At 46.7% G+C, this 24,782-nt stretch overlaps 2 protein-coding genes across 16 annotated transcripts in view; one reads left to right on the top strand and one right to left on the bottom strand.

Annotated features, from left to right (window-relative positions):
- IL17B (interleukin 17B) overlaps window positions 1-24,782 on the bottom strand; it is a 257,212-nt gene that overhangs the window by 124,511 nt on the left and 107,919 nt on the right. The window lies entirely within an intron of this gene.
- ABLIM3 (actin binding LIM protein family member 3) overlaps window positions 1-24,782 on the top strand; it is a 140,532-nt gene that overhangs the window by 113,297 nt on the left and 2,453 nt on the right. For 3 of the 15 annotated variants that reach the window (XR_013391886.1, XR_013391883.1, XR_013391884.1), the window contains 14 exons: window positions 1,640-1,711; window positions 2,294-2,449; window positions 5,137-5,166; window positions 6,040-6,169; window positions 6,503-6,586; window positions 7,195-7,293; window positions 9,168-9,218; window positions 14,200-14,334; window positions 14,949-15,013; window positions 15,943-16,090; window positions 18,981-19,010; window positions 19,904-19,962; window positions 21,406-21,466; window positions 22,944-23,546. Coding sequence is in view for 1 of the 15 variants with exons in the window: in XM_077924453.1 (XP_077780579.1) it covers window positions 1,640-1,711; window positions 2,294-2,449; window positions 5,137-5,166; window positions 6,040-6,169; window positions 7,195-7,293; window positions 9,168-9,218; window positions 14,200-14,334; window positions 14,949-15,013; window positions 15,943-16,090; window positions 18,981-19,010; window positions 19,904-19,962; window positions 21,406-21,466; window positions 22,944-22,951; window positions 23,466-23,546 (1,125 nt within the window). In the remaining 14 variants the exon portion in view is untranslated. Of the gene's footprint in view, window positions 1-1,639; window positions 1,712-2,293; window positions 2,450-5,136; window positions 5,167-6,039; window positions 6,170-6,502; window positions 6,587-7,194; window positions 7,294-9,167; window positions 9,219-14,199; window positions 14,335-14,948; window positions 15,014-15,942; window positions 16,091-18,980; window positions 19,011-19,903; window positions 19,963-21,405; window positions 21,467-22,943; window positions 23,547-24,380; window positions 24,448-24,782 lie in introns of those variants that run through there. The other 12 variants (XR_013391885.1, XR_013391887.1, XM_077924453.1 and 9 more) reach the window with 12 other exon arrangements.

Below are 24,782 nucleotides of genomic sequence, written 5' to 3'. Positions count from 1 at the left end.
CATTTACATATTGCTTGATTGCGAAATAAAAAACTTCTAAGTTGTTTACAAAAACATAAAACATTAAAACGATCACTAAAAACAGGTTTAAATGGTTATTTTAAAATAGTCAAAAGATTATTAAAGTCAACAGTAGGTAAAACATGGGGTGAGTATTCCTGCTGTTGCACTCAGGTGCTATTAGCAAACATTCCCTGGGCATTTATTAGGCCTCTGTGAAAACACGATGCTAGCCTAGATGGGTCTTTGGTATGATCCAGTAATTCTGCCTTAGATTTGAATTCCCGTGTTTTAAATATTTATTTTAAATTTCCATGCTCTAAATCAAAACAGAGCTAAACTCTTATTCCAGGAACTGAATCACCACTTGAGTGGGTTGGCCTCAGAACTTTGCATTTTGTCAAGAAAATAAAACTCAGCAAGATTGGGGTCAGACTCTTGACAGTGAGTTATATCTCCTGCTTAGCTTGAACTGTTCTTGTAATAGTAATAGTAATAATAATAATAATAATAATAATAATAATAATAATAATAATAATACCCTGCCAATCTGGCTGAGTTTCCCCAGCCACTCTGGGCGGCTTACAGCACATATAAACAATTGTAAAAATCAGACATTAAAAATTTCCTGATACACGGCTGCCTTCAGATATCTTCTAAAAGTCAGATAGTTGTTTATTTCCTTGACATCTGATGGGAGGGTATTCCACAGGGCAGGTGCCACTACCAAGAAGGCCCTCTGCCTGGTTCCCTGTAATCTCACTTCTCCCACTGAGGGAACCGCCGGAAGGCCATTGGAGCTGGAAGATGGGGGTGGAGATGCTCCTTCGGGTATACTGAGCCAAGGCCGTTTGTATTCTGGGTGGTCAGAATAGGACAGGACTCCAGATGGGATGTCTCATCATTGCATTCCTAGACACCAAAGATTGTAAGCGATGCTGCAAGAGATGTGAGGACTTGTCTCTTGATTTCACATTCTTTCATCATCACCCCTAAAATATTGTTCCAAAGTGACTTTGGAGGGGAAGAGCAGCCATTCATTCTGGTCAATTAGCTTGAGTTGGTGCATGAATTGACCAAACTGCTACACGGCTTGCAGGGATCAGGTGACATGATTCAGTGCATCACAGTGCAGCAACGAAAACCTTGTGCAACATGCCTTTAGAGTCTCAAGCATAACTACAAATTATGGAAGGCAGCGTCTCCCTCCCAGCACCCTGCGTCTCTCATGTACTACTAAAGAAAACATAATCATAGACAACATCTTCTTCCCTCCTGCAAACTGCAGTCAAAGTGCAGCAAAATTACAGAAATTATGGCTTTTTAAGCAGAAGGAATATAGGCAGGTGGATTACCAATTTGCCTTTACTAAAGATGCACAACTCACTCAGGTTAGGGATGGCTGAACTGTGTCTTTCAGTGTGGCTGATTAGCAAGAGACAAGGAAGGTTTAATTCAGCCTTCTCCAACATGAGGTCTTCCAGATGTTGTTGGACTCCAACTTCCATCATCCCCTGTCAGCATGACCAGTGGTCAGGGATGATGGGAGCTGTAGCCCAATAACATCTTGAGGGGACCAGGTTTTGGAAGGAAGCCTGGCTTCATTTGCAACTCATTCCTTCCTTTTCTGTCTACACAGCACAGAAGAACTTCAGAAACATCCATCTCCCCACCTGGCTCAAGCATTGGTTCCCCCAACAGAGTCATCTGTGTAAGTACAATTCTGTGGCTGAAGCGGGCCATGTAGTGGCTGGAGGACTGGGCATTGCAGCTCCTACAGGTGAAGCTTGGGAAGACATGCCCTTATGTGATCCCAGGAAGGTTGAAACGAAGTCATCATCCAATGCACCCACGTAGCCATTGAGAAATGGATTCTTATGGACTGGGAACAAAGGCAAACATTTGGCAGTTTCAGCCCAAGATGTCTACACCAAGTCCTTGAATGCCTTACTGCCAAAGGGCCCTGATGCTGATATGGCTTCTTTGAGCATCATCTGACTCCAAGGGTTCAGATGCATTTAGCCAAGGCAATTCATGGCACTGATTCCAATCCTGGCCCCCATTCTCCTTTCCCACTGTTGCCTCATGTACCTAGGATAACCCCTGTCACCTCCTCCAAGGTTCAATCCTTCCCATTTCTCACCTCTGGTAACAATCTGGCTCCATTTGTTCTGATGATGCCTTCAACCTGTTTATTCCAACTTGCCCCTTCTTACCCTTGCACCCCCAGTTCCCCTTTCTTTACCTTTCTCTCTGTGTTCGCGTCTCTGTCTCTGTCTCTCCCTTTCCTTAGGCTAAAGTGGATAATGAGATCCTTAATTACAAAGACCTGGCCGCTCTTCCCAAGATTAAAGCCATCTACGAGGTGCAGCGCCCTGACCTCATTTCCTATGAGCCCTATCACAGATACACATCGGACGAGACGCTGGAGAGATATAGCTATGGGGAGGTACAGCTTCTCAGCCATTTCACCTGGGACGTAGGGAGCCAGCAAGGTCTGCGGTAGAAAGACTTCTCTATAAACTATAGCTGTGGATCAGGAATGGAGAACCTCCAGATGTTGTTGGAATACAAGTCCCATCATCCATGCTGGCTGGGGCTGCTGGGACTTGTAGCCCTCCAGATGCTGGACTTCCATGTTCCCCAACCATTCTGCAACCCTGTTCATTTTGATTGAGTTGTTTGAGAGTCACGATACATTTCTCTTACACTTACCAAAAGCAAAATCCAAATTTGTTATTGCTAAGTAGCAACCTTCTCAACAGACAGAAAATGTCCATGTAAGGCCTGTTCTGAGTATACTGGTTCCATCCCTTGCTACAGGGATATAGATGGGGAAAGCACAACACCTTCCAGTTAGAGGGGTGTGTGGTCAACTAAGTTTTTCTCAGAGTAGACCTACTGAAATTAATGGCCCTAACTTAGTTATATTAATTAATTTTAGTGAGTCTCCACTGAGTAAAACTTAGTTGATTACCACCCATAGGCTGTGTGGTCTACTCAGGGGTAAGTGATGGAGATCCAGTTACTTAAATGTAGTGTGAGAAGTACAGAGTTATTTGAGGAACAATTTCTAAGGCTTATCCCTCAGTGTCAAACACATCCAAGGAGCTCCCTTCAGCTCTGTCTTCATATGTCCAAACCTCACTGAAGAATGGAAAAGCATGGGGATCGCAATAGCCTTGAAGCAGAAAATGAGGCAAACAAGGCAGGGCTTTCTTTTCAGATGTGCAGAAGTATGGGGGTGCTCAGTGATTCCCTATAGATTTCTTGATTCTCCAAATTTTGTGATACAGTTCCTAGTTAAAAAAGAAAGAAAGTGCCATAATGCAGGCATAAATGCATATTTTATAGTAAAATGTGAACAAAATTGTGCATTTTAGAATAAGATAAATACAAAAATGAGAAATGATAAAATTCACAATTTTGAGGAAAAAATATGTGAAAGAGAATTCTTGGTACTATAGTTTGTACTACACAGGGCTTGTCCACACTTTGCTTGTCCCATGCCTATAAACCATGGATCCAAGAGGTTTTCTGTGTGTCCCATTCTTCCTAGGCACAGGTCCGGGCGATTTTTTGTTTGCCCCACTGCTTTCCCTAGGAAAACCTGCTCTTTACTGCTGAATCAGAGCAAATGTCAATCTGTGCAAAACCCGATCGACATTTGCTCCGATTCAGTGGTAAAGAGCAGATTTTTGCAGGGAGAAAGCAGCGGGACAAGCGGATGCATGGATGAGCCCACAGTTTTCTCCAGCAATCCTCCACAAACTCCAGCACCCAGAATACTTTGAGGAGGGAAATGTGCTTTAAAGGTATAGTGTGCACATTCTCCCCTTGTTTACCGAAGCCTCATTTTGCAGGGCTCAGAGATGGTGTGCCTCCAGTTGCAGATTTCCTGACATAAGGTGCCTCTTACTTGCACTGAACTGGGCTCTTCTTGATCCTCTATTGAGTGCACTGTAGCCAGGCTGGGTCGGGAGTGTTGCTTCGTTTGCTGCAGTTGGCAAGCCTTAGGAGTGGGCTTTCCAAAAAGGAATGGTACCTCATATCTTCGCTCTTGCATTCACAAGCATTCCTCTTGTGAATACAGTGGTACCTCGGGTTAAGAACTTGATTCATTCTGGAGGTCCGTTCTTAGCCTGAAACTGTTCTTAACATGAGGTACCACTTTAGCTAATGGGGCCTCCTGCTGCCGCTGCACCGCCAGAGCACAATTTCTGTTCTCATCCTGAACCAAAGTTCTTAACCTGAGGTACTATTTCTGGGTTAGTGGGGTCTGTAACCTGAAGCATCTGTAACCTGAAGTGCCTGTAACCCAAGTTATCGCTGAATGTGCTAAAAGCACTTTGTATCTTGTGGAGGAGAAGCAGCAGTTCAAGACGAACATGCAGGCTGGGTCAGAACCACCGCAGACATTCATTTTCCCCGAGAAAGAAGAAAAGAATGAAGGTGGAGTGGAATTGCTAAAGGACTGCATCTTTATCATGTTTGAATGAGCAAGCATAAGTCTGATACATGGAATATGTGGTGCTCATGCTGGCCCACCAGATTCATGTGTCATACTGATGGCATCTGCCACGCTAGACTCATCCTTTATGATATGTGCTGATCCCCTACAGTAGTGAAAGCAGGATCCTATGGAGCTTAATATAATATCCGTAGTCTTGGGTGTGCCATCTTACTTTCTATTGTATATTAAACCCATATTTGTTCACATGTAGAGCTTAAAAAAACGACTGCTAAATGTGGAGGCAATAAGGGAAAAGGCTGGAGCTTAGGGTGGGCTGTTCATTGAAGGATGGGGAACTCCAGTGAGGACTCCTGAGCATCCATATATTTGAGGGGAAGAGAAGTTTTGAACTCTGCTGCATGCGCGCGCGCACACACACACACACACACACACGTTTGCTCCTCCTTTGTGTTAACTTTGGAGTCTCCCTCCCAGGTTTCCTCAATCCCCTGACAGCTCTAATAAGGTTGTAGGTCTTGCTAAGTGGACAGTAACTTGCGGGAAGATGAACTGTGCTGTGGCCTTGAGCAGTCATGTCAGCTTGTAATCATTTTCCCCCACTCTCTTTCTTTCCTCGCTCTTCACTCCCTCGTGGCTTGTCTCTGGTCTCCTGTCACTTCTAGTCTCTTGGAACACTCTCTCCGTATTCTCAGGTAATCATACGGCACACAAGACTAATATGAGGGCCCATGTGGCATTGAGCTGAGGAACTGTCTGCTGACAGCTGGACCATGAAAGCCCCTTGGCTGGGTACTGAAGGGTCGAACTGCATTGCTACTAAGCCTTGTGGTTAGACACTGGAAGGTGACTGTCCCCCATGTTAAATTAGGAATGCTCAGGGTAAAGCAAACTGTCTTTGTAATGTCTCTCTCTCTCTCTCTCTCTCTCTCTCTCTCTCTCTCTCTCTCTCTCACACACACACACACACACACACACTGCCCTTGACTGGAAAGAGAACAGTCTGCCCTGAACAAAATTAAATCAAAAGTAGAGGGCTAGGATTTGCGCCATGGGCAGTGATGTGGGACAGAAACTTTTCCTAATGCTTTGTTTTTCCATGGAAAATGTCCGTAGGTTCATTTAGTAACAGTGAAGGGGTGCCAACTGCAAATATTAGAGAAGTTTCAAAGTTTTTAAGTACAAATAAAATAAACATGCTCAAATAGATCACTCTTTAGGGCCGTGATGGCCAAACTTGGCCCTCCAGCTGTTTTGGGACTACAGCCCCCATCATCCTTAGCTAACTGGGCCAGTGGTCAGGGATGATGGGAATTGTAGTTTCAAAACAGCTGGAGGGCCAAGTTTGGCCATCACTGTTCTAGGGCATCAGAATTCCCCCCCCCCCCAATGCAAACTGGAAATATTCTGAGGCAAATTACCCTGTGTATTTGCATAGGAAAACATTTCTGGAATATCTTGCAATTCCATATTTTCCAGAAAACCCACATCACTGGCCAGGGGTCTCATGCGCTTGCACTTCCCTAAGGGCTGAGTCTTTTGCCATCACTGCTCTTTCCCTTCCCCAGGATATTTATGAGAGCATGGACATCCGACAGAGGCGAGCCTCCAGCCCCGGCTACATCGACTCCCCCACCTACAGCCGCCAAGGCATGTCCCCCACCATCCCACGCTCACCGCACCATTATTATCGCTCAGGTAAGCGGAGTACACATGCGAAGCAGAAACCAGCGCTGTGGCATCATCAGGACATATGCGCCTCTCTCCAAGGCACATTCAGGGTCGGAGCATCTTCCCATTCCCAGAAGAGCTTGCACTGCGAAGCCTAACGTCTCAGTGGTGGTGGGGAGAAGGGCAAAGAGGACGAACCCGCTTGGCCAGTTTCCTCTTTTACGGAGGAACGTTGCTGGACACCTGGCCAACTTTGCTACTGTCTGTCTTCAGGGTAGAGATGGGTTGATTACTGGGACTTCACACTCCACTGGTGCATATGCCACTCTCCTTTTTCTGTGGTCACTTCAAAACTTCAAGGTCCTGCGCTAGTGGTGAAACGTAAAGGAGCGGATGATGTGGGAAGCAACGGATGCCCCGGGATTCATAGGCACACGGACAGAGGTGCTAAGGAGTTCTTCAGCATGGACACAACTGGCACTGGGTTTTGACATGTTGCACTTAGGAAAAAGAGCAGAGCAGGGAAGGAAAAAACACAGAGAAAAGCATGTCTAGCAGAACTGGCTTATTCTGAGTCTCCTGTAGCATATTCCCCCACCCACCCACCAGAACCTCAGCCTCTGCCAAAATGAATTAAGTTGTACAACCGTCACTGAGCCTGCACCTCTGGCACCAGCTAGCGCTGCCGGGTAAATCCTGGCATGGAATTTTGGGTCCTACTGGAATAGGTTTAGAACTGCCACTGATGACATGCACCTGTGGGATTTTCCTCTGGCTCCTCTTCATCGGTGGACCCAGCACCCCTCCCCTCACCGTGGTGTGTAGGAGTCTTCATGACCACCTCCCACCCCACCCCACCCCTCCATCATTCATGCATCCCCATCATTGGTTCACAGGTGGCTTGCTACTCTTCTAACATGGCTGCTTCTAACACCAATTCTCCTCTGCCTCTCTCTCTCTCTCTCTCTCTCTCTCTCTCTCTCTCTCTCTCTCTCTCTGTCTCTCTCTCTTTCTTTCTTTCTCCGCTGCTCCCTCCAATCTGCTCTTTCAAGGAACAGAGAGCGGGCGCAGCTCCCCCTACTATAGCCAGTTAGATGTGAGGTCTTCTACACCAACCTCATACCAAGCTCCTAAGCATTTCCACATTCCAGGTAGGCTCTGGAGGCCTCTGGCCAGCCTGTGAAGGAGCGCTGTATCTATTTTGGTTTTGGTTTTCTTTTTGCATGCATGCACGCACGCATGCATGCGCCAAGTGTGCATACCGCATGAGTAGTGCTACTGCCAGCCTAGAGTCAGCTAGCAACAGCAAGAGACATCCGCATGTCAGAGGCCATCCATAAACAAGACCTGCAGCCTCAACCCCCACCTCCCCCAAAGTTTGTTTTCACCCTTCTCCCGCCTCTGCAAAGAAGAGATCCTTCTGTCCCTCTTGTTCCACTCTCTTCCCTCAAGGACCACAAGGCAGAGCTTGTCTGTCAGCTAGGAGCTCTTCTGCACCCGTCCTTGACAGATAATTTATCTTATACTCCTCCTGCTCCCCTCAGGGCCCGCTGCACCCTTCCCCCAGATTTAACTGGGCTTGCCAGATGGCTGCTCCCCTCCAGCAGAGACTCCGGGGGCCACCAGGTAAGGGCCACTGCCGCGCCCCTCCTGCAGGGAGGGTGGGAAGGAGGGCAACACCTGCCCCTTTTCAGTACGCAAGTAGTTACACGTGTGCCCTCCCCACCTGCCCAACAGCGCAGCCTGTCATCAGCTTTGCTTGCAAAGGGAATCTAGAATCATTAGTTCACTCCAAGCACGTGAGGCTGACACCTGTCCAAACACCTGGCAGCAGTGGAAGCCCTCGGCCTAGATTGAACTAGGGCAAGTCAAACCAGGGTGCCTTTTTGACATGCACACACCCTCCTACCTGAAGCCATTTCCAAGATTTTGATCTCAAGTCATTTAAACAAGTCAAGAAAAGAAACTCAGGGGCCTTAGGACGAATCTGTTAGGGGCAGGATTCACAGTGGATGAAAACAAGTGACAGAATCCATGCCTGGTGGCTTGTTTTAATTTTTTCCTCCCCTCAATTAGCTGTGTGTTGAAATCCAAATTTTACTTGGCAGCTGATCCTGGCAGTACCCATATTAGCAGAGTGGGAGGAGACACTTGCGGATTTTCATGAGGGGCCCTTGAACTCACAGTGTAAGAGAAGAAGGATGAAGTAGACCTGGAGTCACACGGCTTAAGGCCTTGACTGCCTTGGCTATTGGAAAGGAAAAGGTCCATTTCACCTAGAACAGCCTGGAAGTTCTGGAATTTTCCCTGTCACATTTCCTTTCTGTCATTACCACCGCTGGAAACGGTGTTCCGACGATGAGCGCGCCAGTAGATTTGGCTGACGTCTTTTATGGATGGCCCTTTGCCCAGCCCATCAGTAAGCCTTTGTGCTGGTAGGGTAGTTCCTGTTCCCAGCTTGCTTTGCTTCTCTCGCTCTCTCATTTTAAGAGACCCCGGCAGACATATTTTGCTCTTGGGCAACGATGGGATGAGGGTTACAGCCCTGTCTCCAAGGAACCGACTCACAGATCATCCGGTGCCACTGGCAGACGAGAAAGACGTGGCCATGAGCACCACCCAAATTAGGACTTCCCTTCCCCTGAACGAAGGCAAGCCATCAACTGTGCCAGAAGGAGAAATGTCTGCCTGACCCTGCATGCTTTTAATGGTGAGCATGCTCCCAGCATGATCTCATGGACGCATTCTCTGTCGTATGGCTGTCTGTAGCACACATCACCCCAAGTAGGATGGATTCCTTCTTCCCCCATCAAACCAGCTCCCAACCTATCTCAGCTTTGCAGCTGCTTAAAATAAGGCTGTGAGGAGAAAAACACTGAATGGAGTAAGCAGGCAGTTGGATTGTGGGTGGGGACTTTACCCACAAATTGTGGCGGCTCTTGTGATTCTGAAACATTGGCGCACTGGCTCCTACTCTCCTTTTCTGTCTCTTTCTTTCCTTTATTATCTTTCTTTTTGCCTCCAGCTGCTGCAGAGAGTAACATCTACCGGAAACCCCCCATCTATAAAAGACACGGTACAGTTTGGGCATGGCTTTGACACATATTTGGATACACATAATAACAAAGTCCAGTTCTGCTTTCGCGACAGTGCTGCACATTGAGTGTGGAGTGACTCTGTGAGCTTTGCAAAAGTTATATACCAAGTTGACATTTACCAAGTGCCAGACCTGGACACAATGGGGGAAAGAATGCAAGTCTGAGTATCTCTGACTTCTGAAAAGGAAACCACAACAGAACTTACGTTGGGGCATGTTCTAGGTCAGGGACCTTCAGACATTGTCCTAGGAATATAAAAAGGTCAAAATCTGCCTGGGTCTCCTCATCCATAAGGAACTCAAAGTAGAAATGGGCTATTTAGCTGACAATCCTTACTCTCTTGCTGGTGAAAGGGAGCAACAGGGCTATAGGGCCAGTTCAGTTATTACACCCATCATTCATATTAGTATTAGTATTATTTACACCAATCAGGCACATGGAATTTTTCAGGTCCCTCCCACAAGGGGCTTTCAATCTAAAGTGCCACACAAGGGAGACATCAAGGGCAAGGATGAAAATGGAAGGCAGGGGTGAAAGGGAGAGGAAAGTGTGGTCTTTGCAATATGATGCACTTTGACCTAGTAAAGGCTGGGCATGGAGTTGTACCAGAGGCTTCATAAAAAAAGATGGCCTTTGAGGAGGGATCTGGTGGAAGGAAGAGAGGTGGTATCATGGTCAAAGGAGAATGGGTGGAGTTTTTTGAGGGAAAAGAGACATTTGGGAAGTGGTTTAACTGGACTGCTGGAAGTCACAGGCAAGAAGGTATCAGGATATAAGTGAAGAAGGGGTCAAGGTCACAGAAGGCTTTGAATGCAAGGATGAGGAGTTTGTGTGGGGTCCAGGAATGCACAGGAAGCCAATGTAGGGATTTAAGAAGGAGAGTGTCATGGTGAGAAAAGTACCGTAAATGATATTGGCAGCTAACTGCTGGAGACCAGGAGTGGCTAGCATGGTGGGGCAATATGATGGTTGCCTCCTTGACACCAGCATCACTGCTGCTTCCCAGGATGCATCAGGGCAGGGGTGAGGTTGGGGCCATCTAGGCACACCGGCAGGAGGGGACCGACATGAGACAATCAAAGCCCAAAGGTCAAAGTGAGTGATGATCAGGGCATAATGTAGATTTTTTAAATTTATTTTTTTGCTAAGAGAGCAGAAAGGAAGAAGAGCTGTCTTTTTGCAAAGTCATAGAGAAACAATATGGTTTTGCAATGAACTTAAATACGGGGGCAAATGAGTGAATGAGAAGAGCAGAAGATAAAGCCAAGGTCTGGTGCCTGTCCCCAGGGTGGGTGGCCATACTGTCACTGGATAAGGAGACTGTACAAGGTGAGGAAGGCACATGAGACGGCCATGAAGCATCCTAGCAGGAATATCACTTGGAGGTGTGGGACTGGATGTTACAAGCTTGGAGGCTAGATGTTCTGCACCCACAGGGCCTGGGAAACTACAGAAACAATGTCCCTCCAGACTTCTTCTGAGTCAAAGCTCTTGGGGCCCATGGAAGATGGAGGAGCGCCCTCTGCTGGGCAGATCCCATCAGTGAGGAGAATGAGGGGCTTGCTCTGCACTCACCAATCTGCTTGTTTTAGAAGGGTCTTGTGGCTTTCCCCTTGAATGTGGTAACCAAGTGTCTCCTCTCTTTCCTTCCCCCTTTCCCCCTTCCGCTGTCTGCCTAACACCCTGCCCTGCTGGCTGCCTGCTCCCCACTGCATTGTAAGTACCTTCCTTTGCCTCTCTTCTTGGTACCAACAACCTCACCATGCCTTGCTCCTGAGAAGCCCTCTGACTTCCTCCAGCAAGCCTTGGATATTTTAAAGCTCAAGAGAGAGAAAATCTGCCCTTCTATTAGGACATAAAATAGCTTTCTCTGAAGATATATATATATATATATATATATATATATATATATATATATATATATATATATATAATACATTTGTGGACTTAATGCATGATCACGTAATGCAGATTACTTATCCCTAAGTGCTCTATAAAAATCCTCTTGTACGCACCGTCCAAAGTTTTGCTTGTTCTAATGCACGTTTAAGGGCATATTTTCAAAGCAAAATCGCTCAAAACCAGTTATCTCCTTAACACACTTTATTTATTCTTGAGAGTATCAAACCAGGAATGAGAGTTGCTCCTTGTTAATTAAAGCAGGGGGGGGGGAGTGAGTGTGTGTGATAAGAACATAAGAAAAACTCAGCTAGGTCAGGCCAAAGGGTGACTTAATTCAGCGCCTTGTTGTTGCAGTGGCCAGCCAACCTATGGGATCTGGTCTTTATTAGGATGGATTGCTATTCTGGATTAATTCTGGATTAAATCATATGTGGGGGGTTGGGGAGGTTTGTGTGTTTCATTTTTAAAGAAAGCTGATATTAGTATAAACTTCCATTGGCACCAGTAGGAGCTTGTTAATTGCAGCTGGGATAGCAGGGTGGCACAAGTAATTTTCATCTGTTTTGGCCCATAGATACAGGTTTTTGGAGAGCGGAAACATGGATATAGGGAGGATCTGAGCCTTGTATGATGATGATGAGTTGCTAAGTACAGGCTGCATAAGGCAGCTATTCTATATGATAACAACCCGTCAACCCAAACCAAATCATACCCTAATTCTCTTTCACTGCTCCTTCCTGTGGCTCTTTTCTGGTGGCCGAGCTACATGGGAAGCCCTTCATGCCATTAGCAGTTGTATGGATGGCTTTTTCTTTTTCTTGTAAACAGAGGTTTTACTACAATCAAATGGCATATAAATTTTGTTAAATAAATAAAATACAGTGATAAAGTTAATGACTGTAAATTGCTTTGAGGCATGTGAAATAATAATAATAACAACAATAATAATAATAGGCAGGGAGGCAGAGGGTTGATGTGGATTAGGATTTTTGTGGGGGGTTAGGGGACTTTAGTCTTTCCCTCATCTATAGTCCTGATCAGAACTCTCCACATGATATTTTCATTTACAGAAAAGCTTCCATGGGAGTAAACGGGAGCTTTCTGTCCAATGCAAAGGGCAGACATGAGGGGACTAATCCAGATCAGGACTCTCATGTCTCCCAAGGTCCCAAACTAGATCAGCCTCTGCATTTGCTTTTTACATTTTTGAAAGCAGTCCATAGAGTTTCATGTGACTGGCACCTTGTCTTGTTTGGTCCTAAGACTGAGCCAGTTTGGGCCATGCCCGATGTCTCCAGTGTCTCACTTTTGACGTGATCATTGCTGTGTCAGGGTGCTTGCTAGTTCAGGGGGGTTGCTCCCACCCTCCTCCACTTGCCTGACCTCTTTCCCCTTCCTCCCACTGCTTTTCCTTTCCCTGCCCTCATCCAGCTACCTCCCGCCCCAGTGCTGCACTTATCTACGAAGCTTGTGCCACTTGCTTTCTGCTTCCCTTCTTGACATAAACACAACCTTCCCCAACCTGGTGTGCCCTCCCCTTCAGCCCCCATCAGCCCCCAACTAGCATGGCCAATGGTCGGGGATGATGAGAGTTGTAGTCTAACAGCATCTGCAAGGCACCAGGTTGGGGAACGCTCACATAAAGGATGAGAATGTAAGCAGCAGTCGGTTCATTGATCCTGCTAGCTCGCTGTTGTCTACAGTAAAGGTAAAGGTAAAGGGACCCCTGACTGTTAGGTCCAGTCGCGGACGACTCTGGGGTTGCGGCGCTCATCTCGCTTTATTGGCCGAGGGAGCCGGCGTACAGCTTCCGGGTCATGTGGCCAGCATGACTAAGCCACTTCTGGCGAACCAGAGCAGCGCACAGAAACGCCATTTACCTTCCTGCTGGAGCGGTACCTATTTATCTACTTGCACTGGTGTGCTTTCAAACTGCTAGGTTAGCAGGGGCAGGGACCGAGCAACAGGAGCTCACCCCGTCGTGGGGATTCGAACCGCGACCTTCTGATCGGCAAGTCCTAGGCTCTGTGGTTTAACCCACAGTGCCACCTGCATCCCTGAGTTGTCTACAGTTGTCTACAGTAAAGCAGCTCTCCCTGGTTTCAGAGTGGAGTCTCTCCAAGCTCTACCTGGAGATACCTGGGGTTGAACCTGGGAACTTCTGCATGCAAAGCATGCACCCTGCCCCTCTGGGCCACACAGCCCTTCCTGAATCTAGAGAGTGAACTGTGCCAGTAACCTACATGGAGCTGCGTTGTGCTCCAGCTTGGAAACTTCTGCCGTGGAGGCAATTCCAGGCTTGGCTTTAAATAGACAGGGGAGTCTCCTGAGCGAAGCAATTGGGATGGGGTGCAATTACAGGGTGCCACATGTTTGTTGACCGAGGATAAGTGCTACCTACCTCACAGGGTTGTTCTGAGGATGAAATGTAGGTGGGGGGAGGAGAGCCAGGTACACCAACTTGAGCTCCTTGGAAGAAAAAGGGTGGTATATAAACATATAAAGAAATAAAATACCGGCAAGTGGAAAATAGCAAAATTGCATTGCTCTGTTGCTCTGCATTTGCCTAAGCTCTATAGAGAGGTAGCCAGTTACTACCATGCCCTGTTTCAGGAAGAAGAAAAAAATCTGGAGATTTGGAAGAAAAGTTTGAATTACAGTAGGCATGATAGCAGCAGGACCGTTCATTTAAACCTGGGTTTGTTCTGATCATGCTTGAAGCATTTTTTAAGTGCAAAAGCAATGGAGGGAGAGGGCCCATGGTTTCCCTCCCACAAAGCCTCTCTCCTGATGTCTCTTCCCACTCACCCACCCACCCTGGCACTAGCAAGGGGCTATGGTGAAATGAGCAGTGGAGACACAGAGCAGGCATAGCTCCCTTCCCCCTTGTTCCTCTCTCACCTTAAAAACAAAGCCCTTGTTTTTATATAAGGTAGGAGCTGTCCTGGAATGATGCCTATGCCTCTGCTGCCCTCGCGTGTCGTTGCTGCCAGACCCTTCTGAAGAGCTCCCCTTTTCCTTCCAGTCTTTCACACGTGCTCTCTGTCGCTTTTGCAGATACCCTATCTGCAGCCACAAAAAGCAAAACCAGCGAGGATATTGCCCAGAGCTCCAAATATAGCCCGGCCTACTCTCCAGATCCATATTACCACTCTGAAACAGAATACTGGACCTTTCAAGGCTCACCTAAAGGTAACATTCTCCACACCAGGTCACCGAAAGCTCCAGGAATGTGTGTGTGTGTGTGTGTGTGTGTGTGTGTGTGTGTGATCCTACATGCAGTGGCCATGCTGAAACGGAGAGGAAAGGGCCAAAATATCCAACTGGGCTCTTGTACCTTTTAAGCATGGTCTGCAACAGGGATGGGGAACAGTAGCCCTGCAGATATTGCTGGCCTGCAACTCCCATCATCCCAAGACCATGCTGCCTTGGGCTGAGTCCAGCAGCATCTAGAGGTTCCCCATCCTCAGTCTAGAATATCAAGGTGGGCAGAAAGCTGCACCAGCTGAAATTCCCTCTTCTGCAAAGCTCTGAAAGTTACAGGAGCCCTGTTTGCCTTTGTGGGTGGTCACCTTCCATGAACCGGAAGCTCTGGCCCTTCCCAGCTATAATACCTGAAAAGAATATGCTACTGTCTGTCCCAAGCTTCATGCCAGAAGGAGCACAGGCCCCTTTGGGTTACAGAAATGCACATCCAACATTGGCCCCAACCCTAGCAAAGTCCCCAGATTCATGGCTGCTGTCTTAACCTGAAGCCACGCAAGTGATTTCTTTGAACTGACTGCCCTGCCGCCACTTCCTTGTAGCACCACGAGTTCGGAGGTTCTCATCAGGAGGAGAAGAAGATGGGTTTGATCGAGGGATGCATAAGGTGAGTTTGCCCATTTTATACTGAACTTAGGAACGCTGCTCCAGCCCAGCTTCCAAAGGCTGTCTTCCTCCTTGGGCTGGTAGCAGCGCCTTCAGGGTTTCTCACTGTGCCAGCCTCTGCTGCTGTGCTCACGACCTCATAAGAGGAGGTAGGCTGCTGAGGACTTTGACTGTATCCTCAGATGCTGCTCCATTCTGTGCAATGGGGTAGTCCAGTGCTGATAGCTTCACTGGGGAAACAGTTGAAATCTCTGAGTTCATGTCAACAGTGATAATGCCTCTGCACCTTTTCATTATGTTTTATTGGATTTTTACTCTTTTAGGTCATTTTATTATGCTAATCTCTCTTTTTCTGTATAATTTTTCATTAAGTTTTTCTGTTTTACATTTTAAAATATTCATTTAAACAACCTTAAATCAATGACTTCTCTTCTTTTTCCGTGGTTCAGTTTACATACCACAAATCCCTGCATATTTTACATAAGCTAAACCATTCAGTATTCCATTATTACAACCATCAAAACTTGTCTACACTGTATCTTAATTCTGCCAGCGTCTTCAAATGTACACAATTTTCACCCATATATTCAACAAACATTTTCCAATCTTCTTTAAATGCATGTGGCTAATCTCTGTGCTACTTAATCATACAAGGGAAAATAATATGTGTGTGTTTGAAATTGTTTATATCTCCCCTTTCTGGATATAAATCCTATCAAGGTGGCTTACAAGTAATATTCTGTTACATATTTTTAAAACACAATAAGCAATATTAAAGTGTTGACACACACCAGGATCCTTCCCACAGGGCTGTTCATGGTAGATCATGGGGTGGTGGGGTTGCCCAGCAGGATCCGGCCCTGATGTAGTCTTTGCTTCTTTCCCTCCCTCTCCTATAATATTCTTCATCTTAATATTTTGCGGCGATAGCTCCAGACTGGCATTGGCAGATTGATACTGAAAGAAGAAATGAAGGCCCGATCCAATTCCTACGCTGACCCCTGGACTCCTCCCCGCAGCTCAGCAGGCAGTAGAGAAGCTCTTCACACGGCCGGCTACGAAAGCTCCTTAAATGGCTGTAAGCAATCGGGAAAATTTCACCTTACCCCCTGCCTGCCAGCAGATGGTTGGCTTCAAGGAAGTGAGAGGTGCAGAAGGCTTGTCTTTTCACAAGCCGTGCATTGCTATTGTGCGAGAGAGATTCTTGCTGGGGGTGGGCAGGTATCACAGACATGGCAGAATGATCCCAGTGCAGGGGAAACTCAGATCAGATGCTGAGTCTGTGGATTTAGAACCAGCCGACTGAGCTCTTCTAGTGAATTAAATTGGCTGGTTTTGCTATGAATATACTGGTTCCAGCCTGATATTGTTTTCTTGATGCAACATTCATAGTTGGGGACCATGAGACTGAGGGAGGTTAGAACGGCAGTGAAAATGGAGACATTAATAACGGCCGGTCAGGTTCACATACCGAGAATGAACCTGGGTGTTTCAAATCTACCTCATCACACACACAGCACTAGCCTTTAGCTCACAGTCCTGTTTCTAGGTCTCACGCTGCATTCTCAACACGACCATTCCTGCCTGATCCAACTATTCCCCTGGCTTTTGACAGAGAAGCATTTGAGAGAGTCAATCGGCCTAAGACAGAAGTGTGCATAAGACTGATCAGGATCTGCTAGTAGAATCACTGGGTGGTTTGGGTTTGCAGTAGGATTTCTGATTCCCAGTTATTTTAGCAATAGCAAGCAGCTAAGCAGTTTAGAATCCCTGATCTGTAATAACTCAGACGTAAATGTGAGCTTGAATATGCAAACCGCGTCTGGGCTCCTGGGGTGCAGCAGGCAATTGGCTCCACCCCCTTGAATCACCATTTTTGCACCATTTTACACTGGCTCCGCCCACCCTGCACCTGCCCTGGCTAGTGATCTTTGTGGTTCTAATAGCAAACAGAACACATTTGAAGCCTCTCCATGTCTGGGCAAAGGGAGATCAAAATCTCTCTTCATTCATCTCGTCAGTGAGTTGGTGTTGGGAGAGATTACTTGTCATTTCCCCCATTTGTTTGTTGTGTGTCAAGCATATTGTACCAAACTGGGGTGATTAAAATTTCAGGGATCAACAATAATGTTCAATGTGCTGCCCCCTAGTGCTTGAGTACACAGAGAAATCTTCGACAATACAATCGTGCTCACGGGAATCATGCATTCCACGATGCCAGAGTTTATTTGGCAAACTATATATAAGCCTTTATCTATGTCTGCATTCCCAGGGTTAACTTGCACACCTTCTCGGACACTTACGCTCTCACGCTATCGCTTTCCCTGGGGCACCCTACCAGCCGGAGCCTGAAGGAATATTTCATTAATCTTTGATGAACTTCCACATTATCCCACCTCCCTTTCTCCTTCCCCGCCCCCCTCCTGCCGAAGGAGTGTGGGTGAGGGGCAAAAATGTTCTCCTGCAATTGCATCAGCTGGCCACTAGATGGGGCCATCAACAGCTCACAGCAGCTTGTCATTCTGGGTTGTTGCTTTTAGTTACTAAAAAGTCCAAACTAGATATGGCACATGAAGTCATGTTTACCTTTCCAGCTTCTCTTTTTTTTTAAAAAAAAAAAACAGCCTCAGAAGGAATTAAGTTTGAGCAGAGAAATTTGGGTTGGGGAGGAGGAGAGGCTAGTTAAATTCAGCATGATTGTTATTATTTGCTCGAAATTGGCCCCTCCTCAGCTGCTTTTCTGCTGGGAGGGAGGGCATGTTGTGTAGCAAAATGGCTGTAGGGGAAAGCATTAAACAGCACCCCCGCCTCTCCTTCCCCACTTGCATCACTTACTTCTCCACAGTCAAGTGTCCTAGTATATGACTAAATGGAGAAAAAGTCAGCATTGTCATGAAGGGCTTGGAGCCAAGCTACATGTTACACTTAATGCATAGTGTGCAGCTACATCTCTGGATTTCCTCTATTTGGTTGCAGATACAGGGGGTCCAATTGTTGTCTAGATAACTGTGTTGGGATGGAGGAAGGTACAGTGGTACCTCGGATTAAGAACTTAATTCGTTCTGGAGGTCCGTTCTTAACCTGAAACTGTTCTTAACCTGAAGCACCACTTTAGCTAATGGGGCCTCCTGCTGCTGCCGTGCTGCCGGAGCACAATTTCTGTTCTCATCCTGAAGCAAAGTTCTTAACCTGAGGTACTATTTCTGGTTTAGCAGAGTCAGTAACCTGAAGTGTCTGTAACCTGAAGCGTCTGTAACCCGAGGTACCACTGTAAATCTTCTGCTACAATTGGGGTGAAAATCCCACCTCCCTGCAGTTGGGAGGCTTAGATTGAAAAGTTTCCATTGGGTTTAATGGGAGCTTTTCCCTAAGGGCTGGATTCAAATGAGGTGATGTCTAGCAGGAACTAGCAAAATATATCCCACTATCACAGTCAAACTTCCCCTCCCCCCCCCAAGCACCCCATAATAAGCTCTGGAGATATCTTAAGAACTCCCCAGGGGGAGGAGAGGGGAGATATTTACATCAATCAAGCTGACATTGATTCCCCACCCCCTCAAGTTGTAGTTTGGCTCTTAGAAGACACACCCGTAATGAAGCTTGACAAGAACTTTATTTTCTCTCTTAAACAAAGCAGAACAGCAACAGGAAATTCCTGAGTCCTCCAGGTGCAACTAAGTCCAGTGCCACCTAGTGATGAAACCACAGAACGACACTATCCACATAATGTGAACCAAGTAATACCTGAAGATAGCTAGCAGTCATTTTTACGATTGCAATGATATTCCCTTGCCACACGCACCGCAGTTGTCTCAATGTGCCACATTGCTCACAGCCATCTTTACCTGTGTACAGAATCATGTGGGCTTTGAATGTGTGATTCAGCCTGTGGGGTGTGTTCAAGCTTGCACTGCTGTGAAACATACTCCATGTGCATGCCTGACTTGTTGCTTTGTCTTCCTCCACAGCACCCCGTTCACATTACCTGGCTGACAGTGGTACGTTTCGCTCTGCCTCCTGCCTCTCTCACTTTGTGTTCTTTCATCCACTTCCGACAAGGAGGACATTTTAGAACCAAAGTAGTTTCTTCCTTTCAGGACTATAGAATCTGGGTGGGAGGGGGATAGAAGTGAGGGTCTACTCTCTGTTGTGCTAGTGAAGTGCAGTAGGCCCTTAGTTAAGCCTGGGGTTTTGCTCCTCTATCAATGTCAGGCTTACCATAAGTAGATCGGTAATCTCAATGAGGAGGAACTGAGAGACAGGACTGGCCCTGCTGTTGGACAGGGTGAGGTGGCCAAGCCCAGCAGTCAGATTTTAGAATGCCATTAAAGGGAGAGTATTGTCCACTTTTTCAGTTTATTTGTCACAGAGTTGAAGAGCTGAAAGGCACCCAAAGCCCAACCCTTTGCAATGCAAGAACAACAGATACTCATTTTTTACGTTCACAGAGAGCTCTAAGTTACTGCCTCAAACATGTCTCTGGTGGAATGCCTTCTGCCATTCCTCAAGATGCAACTCCTTGAGCGACAGCGAAGTGGAGTGGTTAGGGTGTTGACAAGGTCTAGGAAGGCCTATCCCTACTCAGCCAGGAACATCACTGGGGGACCTTCGGCCAGTTGCTATATCTCAGCTTAATCTACCTCACAGGGTTGTTGTGAGGTTAAAATGGGAAGTAGAGAACCAGGCACACCACCCTGAGCTCCATGGAGGAAGGCAAGATAATAATGTCAATAGCAGTCGTGTTACTCGTGTGTAAAGAATTAAAACTTTCCTGTTCTTCCTTGCTACACTTAATTTTCTGCCGTGCCTGTGCGCTAGAGACTGTTCCTTTTTCTAGGCAATGGGGAAGCCTGCGTCTTCTGACTTTTGCAAAACCTGTTCTCTGTTTCAGATCCCCTCATTTCAAAATCTGCCTCTCTTCCTGCTTACAGAAGGAATGGGCTGCACAGGGTAAGAGGGCCTGCTGACTCTCAGCCTTTGGTTGACCCTTTGGGAAAAGGAAGTCCAAGGACCTCTTGAGCCCTCTTCAATCCTGGGCTCAGACTTTCCAGTGCCGGGTTCAAAAGTGGGGAGTGCTTCCTTCCTCTTGGAGCCCACACATTCCCCTCATGCCAAGAGGGCTCACAGGGGCTCAGAGGCAGTTGCTAAGAAACAGCTGCTGCGGAGATTCCCCCAGGAAGGGATGAGCAGACTGGATTCTCAGTGGGAGCTCAGGGGTCGAGAAAGCCACAGCGGCTCCTGAAAATGCAGGCGTGATCCACAGGAATTTTTCTGGGGATTTGGAGTAGCAAAGTCAAGCGCTGAAAGGCTAGTTTCCCACAAAAGAATGAAAAGAACGGTGCTTGCACAAGTCTCTCAGGTTCCACTAATGCTAGGAACTCAGGGAGGGATCCAATGTAGCGCTAAGAAGATTGTTCCATCTGGCAAGCTGAAATGCTTGTGCCGATGGAGGGAACAACCTCCCCTCTTCTGGTCTCTCCCCCCCCCCCCATGTGCTGTTCTGGGGGCTCCTCCGACCCATTTAGAGCCAATGTGTGGGGAGGAGAGGGGGGAAGTCCCACTGTACTTCTACTAGCTGGTCCCATTTGTTGTATCTGGCACTACCCCCACCTTTGCCACAGGATTTTTGTGAGGACAAAATGGGATAACCCCATGTACGCTGCCTTTAACTCTCTGGAAGCAGAATGGCATGCAAGTCTAGTAAAAAAGTAAACAGAAGTACTTTCACCCTGGCAAAACGTTAGCGCAATGATTCTCAGGTCACTTGCCACAAGAGTCTTCTTAGTAGTGGGTTGGGATACTGTTGGCATAAGGATGTTTCCCTTAAAAATGGAGGAGGAGGCTGAGCTCTTGGCCTTTAGGGTACACCACTCAGTTGTTCCCTATAATTCACTGATTAATCTCTCCTCTGTCCCCACCTCACACATATATTGGCAAAGAGTTTAAAAACTCCTCCATTAAGCAGCTAACTTGTTCCAGGCACCTTTTGGTGGAAGTAACTATGGTATAAAAGAGCAGAGCGGGTTTTAATGGGATTGTCCATTTCAGGATGGGCCATAGAATTGTAGAATTGTAGAGTTGGAAGTGACCATGAGGGTCATCTAGCTCAACCCACTGCAATGCAGGAAGCTTTTGCTCAACGTAGGGCTTGAACCCACGACCCAGAGATTAGGAACCTCATGTTGTAGTGACTGAGCTATCAGAAGCTCTATCATGGGAACCTGTGGCCTTCTAGATGTTGCTGGATTACAACTCCCATCATCCCGGACCATCAGCCATGCTGTCTGGGGCTGATGGGAGTTGGAGTCCAACAACATCTGGAGGGCCACAGGTTCCCCACTCCTGGCACACATGCTGACCACTCTTTTCTCCATATTGTTGTTTCCTCTGCAGCCTCCCAGCGCTGAACTCTTCCACTACGACAGCACGAATGCTGTTAACTGGGGGATGCGAGGTGAGTGCGTTCTGTTTGAGAACAGAAGCGTTGGTGGACCCAGTGTGTGCACTCCTAAATCCTGTAACAACACTCCTAAATCCTGTACCAAAGGCTCTCGGAGATGTTATACAAGAGTTAATGCTTGATAGTATGCATACTTATCTAGGAGTAAGTCCCACGGGTTTCAGTGGAGATTACCGCTGAGTAGATAGATAGATATTGTTATTGATTGTTGTTATTTATTTCAAAGTGAAGACAAAATCCCCGATGTGCATAAGTTGTTTTATGTTGCTTGACAGACTTAAGTAATAAGGTACATATGGGCAACTCTATAAGTAAACACTTAAATCTTTCCCGCTGTAATCAATGGGATTTAATACTGCTGAATTTGGACTTAGATTGTGCCCCAAGCCTGTCCAGATCTTACAGCTGTGAAGATAGGCTTGAAAGGGTGCCATCAATGCCTGGATAAATCCCTGATGCAAAAGGGAGGCCCATCAGTATTTCCAGTAGCCAGACGGTAGGGCTTCAGGCCTCTAGATCGTTTAACGGCCTTCCCCAAAACTAGGAGACACAGAATATATTGTGCACACGAAGGAAATATCTGCAAGCCCAGCTCTCTGAGCAGTGAAGTTTCAAAGGTTCCTGCATTTCCTTAAGGTGTGGTTTCCTTAGAAAGAAGTTAATATGGATTGTCCGGTGTGTTCTGATATATGGTTTATTTACACGCATATATAGACTGAGCATATTTGGAGCTTAGCACCCCAACATATACTTCTTCATCAGATTTCTGAAAAGTTGTAGGAGGCTTGTGCCCTCATGATGCTTCCAGAGCTCCAGCTAAGCTCCCCTACCTCAGCCTGATCTTGTCTCAGTCTAAACTTGTATTTCACAAAATGATTTAAATTAGCACATTCCATTGCTGTGAGGAGGGAGGTTGAAGGTAGCTCCCCCCCTTCCAGAATCTCCCTGGCCATTTCCTTAGTCAAGCAAGGGCCAACCATTCCAATGTTATCAATGCCGATCTCCACACAGGAGGGGATTTGCCAGGCAGAACTTGCCCAACCAGTTTTGGGCCTCCTTAAGGGTGTTATCTTGAATAACCACAGACACACAAAAAAAATGGAGTGGGAAATCCTTGAAAGAGCATTCAAAGCAAGCTGCCCTATCTCATTACAATAAAAACTGCATATGTAGAGATCACTTAATTCATATGTTCATGGTGCAGAACTTGGATAAGTGGTGCAGCACTGCATTTCATTTGTTGTAAGCACAGAGTGTAGGCAGCTCTGCATACTGAGTGACTAGCTTCACATTCCCATAGGACATAATAAATGCCTCTTAGTGCAAACATCACGAGAGTTTGCAATGGCACAGACTCTATGATTGCAACGGAAAGGAAAAAAGGGATTAGACACTGACCTCTTTTTCTCTCTCCCCCTCCCTCCCTCCCTCCCTCCCTCCCTCCCTCCCTCCCTCTTATCATCTCTTACAGAATACAAGGTAACACTTTCCAAGGAATCCTGCAGAATTCTAGAACCTTAGGTCTGTTTGCCACCTGAAATGCTGATCTGCAGAATCTGTATCAATATCTGGCCAGAAGAAAGCCTCCTCTTCCCCTGGGTGCTCCTGGCCTGCGGTGGTCTTGAGTGCTCCTTCTACCTGGACAAAGGTGTCCTCAGGGTCCTTCAAGTGGGATTCAAGCACTTGATTGGGAGTTCTTGTGCAACAAGCCTGCTTCCCTAAAAGGCCAGAGTTTTTGCTTTGTGCTGCGTGTGTCATCTTGTGTTGAAGTTTTGCTATTCAGGTGTATATTGCCAAGTTAGGGTCACTCCTGGCATGCTCAGTGGATGGCAGCCTGCATTCAGATAAAGGTTTGTCGTAGGTTTAAAACAAAAACAACTTGTGGGCGCAAGTTTCTTCCAGGCAGGCTGTCTCTACCCGTTTCTTCTTTTTGTGTGGATGGACTAGAAATCTGTGGCCCAGCAGTCTGTTTTTCTCCCTCCTCCTCCTGTAGATATACCCTTACGAGCTGCTTCTGGTAACCACAAGAGGAAGAAACCGCTTGCCCAAAGATGTGGACAGGACTAGGCTGGAGGTAAGCTGGCTCTCACAATGTTCCTGCCAGGACCTGGAACTAATCTGGTCAGTTCGTTCAGGGGTGGGGAGCCTATTTCAGCATAAGGGTCAGACTGGAGTTTGACTAACCTTCTGGGGTCCATGTTCCAATGGTGGGCACCTTTACTTCTCTCCCCCCCCCCCCGCCCCTTGTCTCAAATATACATGCACCAGGCACACACCACTCATCCACTTTCTCATAATTGCAGTCACACACAGACATACATACACTCTCACATGACAGGCAGGCATGCAGACAGGTTTTTGCCTATGCAATCAGCATTCCCAGCCGTTCCACTCCAGTAATGGAGGCAGCAGCTGGAAAGTTCCTTTTGCCTGCTCTCTGGTGTGAATCCCTAAAGAACAGGCAGAGAGGTCTTTCATTTCTCGATCTTAGTGCTAAGTACTACAGCACTAAGATCAGAGATAAAGCCTCTGCCTGCTCCTTAAGAGCTCAAGGCAGCATTTCCACTCACCCCAACCCTGGCTCACTATAAGGGTACTTGATCAAAGGAATCAGTTGCAATAGGAACCTATGGAACAACCCCCCCTTTGACATTTTTAGGTTAAATGTGCATCCATTGAGGGTGCTTTACTTATTCATTAGGAAAAGTGCTGAATCAAAAAATGAAGTTAAATCCTCAAGTGGTGTAAATGATCCATTGCACTCTAAGGATGTCTAAAAATAACTTTATCAAGCAGTCGTTTGTAAGCAGCGATCCTTTGGCCACATGAGGAGCCAGTTGTGTACTGCCATTTACCTCTGGTGAGCATAATTTTTCCACATTTTACCATATCCTTCCTGTTGTAACAGCCGGTGACACCAAGGGATCCCTACTCTACCTCACAATTGGAGATACAGAGAAATGGGATTTATAGCTGTAAATATCATCATTATTATTACTACTATTATTATTATTACTATACAAATTGTAACTTTGCTCAATACATGAGATACCATAATGTGCTATGTTTTAATTTTATTACATGCATATGCTGCCTTTCTTGCATCATGGAGCTCAAGGTGGTATGCACAGAGGTGTAGCTAGGGGGCAGGGGGGCACTGGGCACTTACTGCGAGGCCTGCAGCGCACCTGAGCCACACATCTCTTCTGGGAGTGACACGGTGGCTCGGGCACCTTCAGGCTCCGCACTGCCCGAAACAGCAGCATGGGGCTTGCATTTGCCCACTGCTTCCCCCTCAGCTGCACAACAA

Source organism: Podarcis muralis, chromosome 2 (assembly GCF_964188315.1).
Source record: "Podarcis muralis chromosome 2, rPodMur119.hap1.1, whole genome shotgun sequence".
Classification (NCBI taxonomy): Eukaryota; Metazoa; Chordata; class Lepidosauria; order Squamata; family Lacertidae; genus Podarcis; species Podarcis muralis.
The sequence above is the reverse complement of the archived record's forward strand: the minus strand, read 5'-3'. Positions and strand labels throughout refer to the sequence as shown.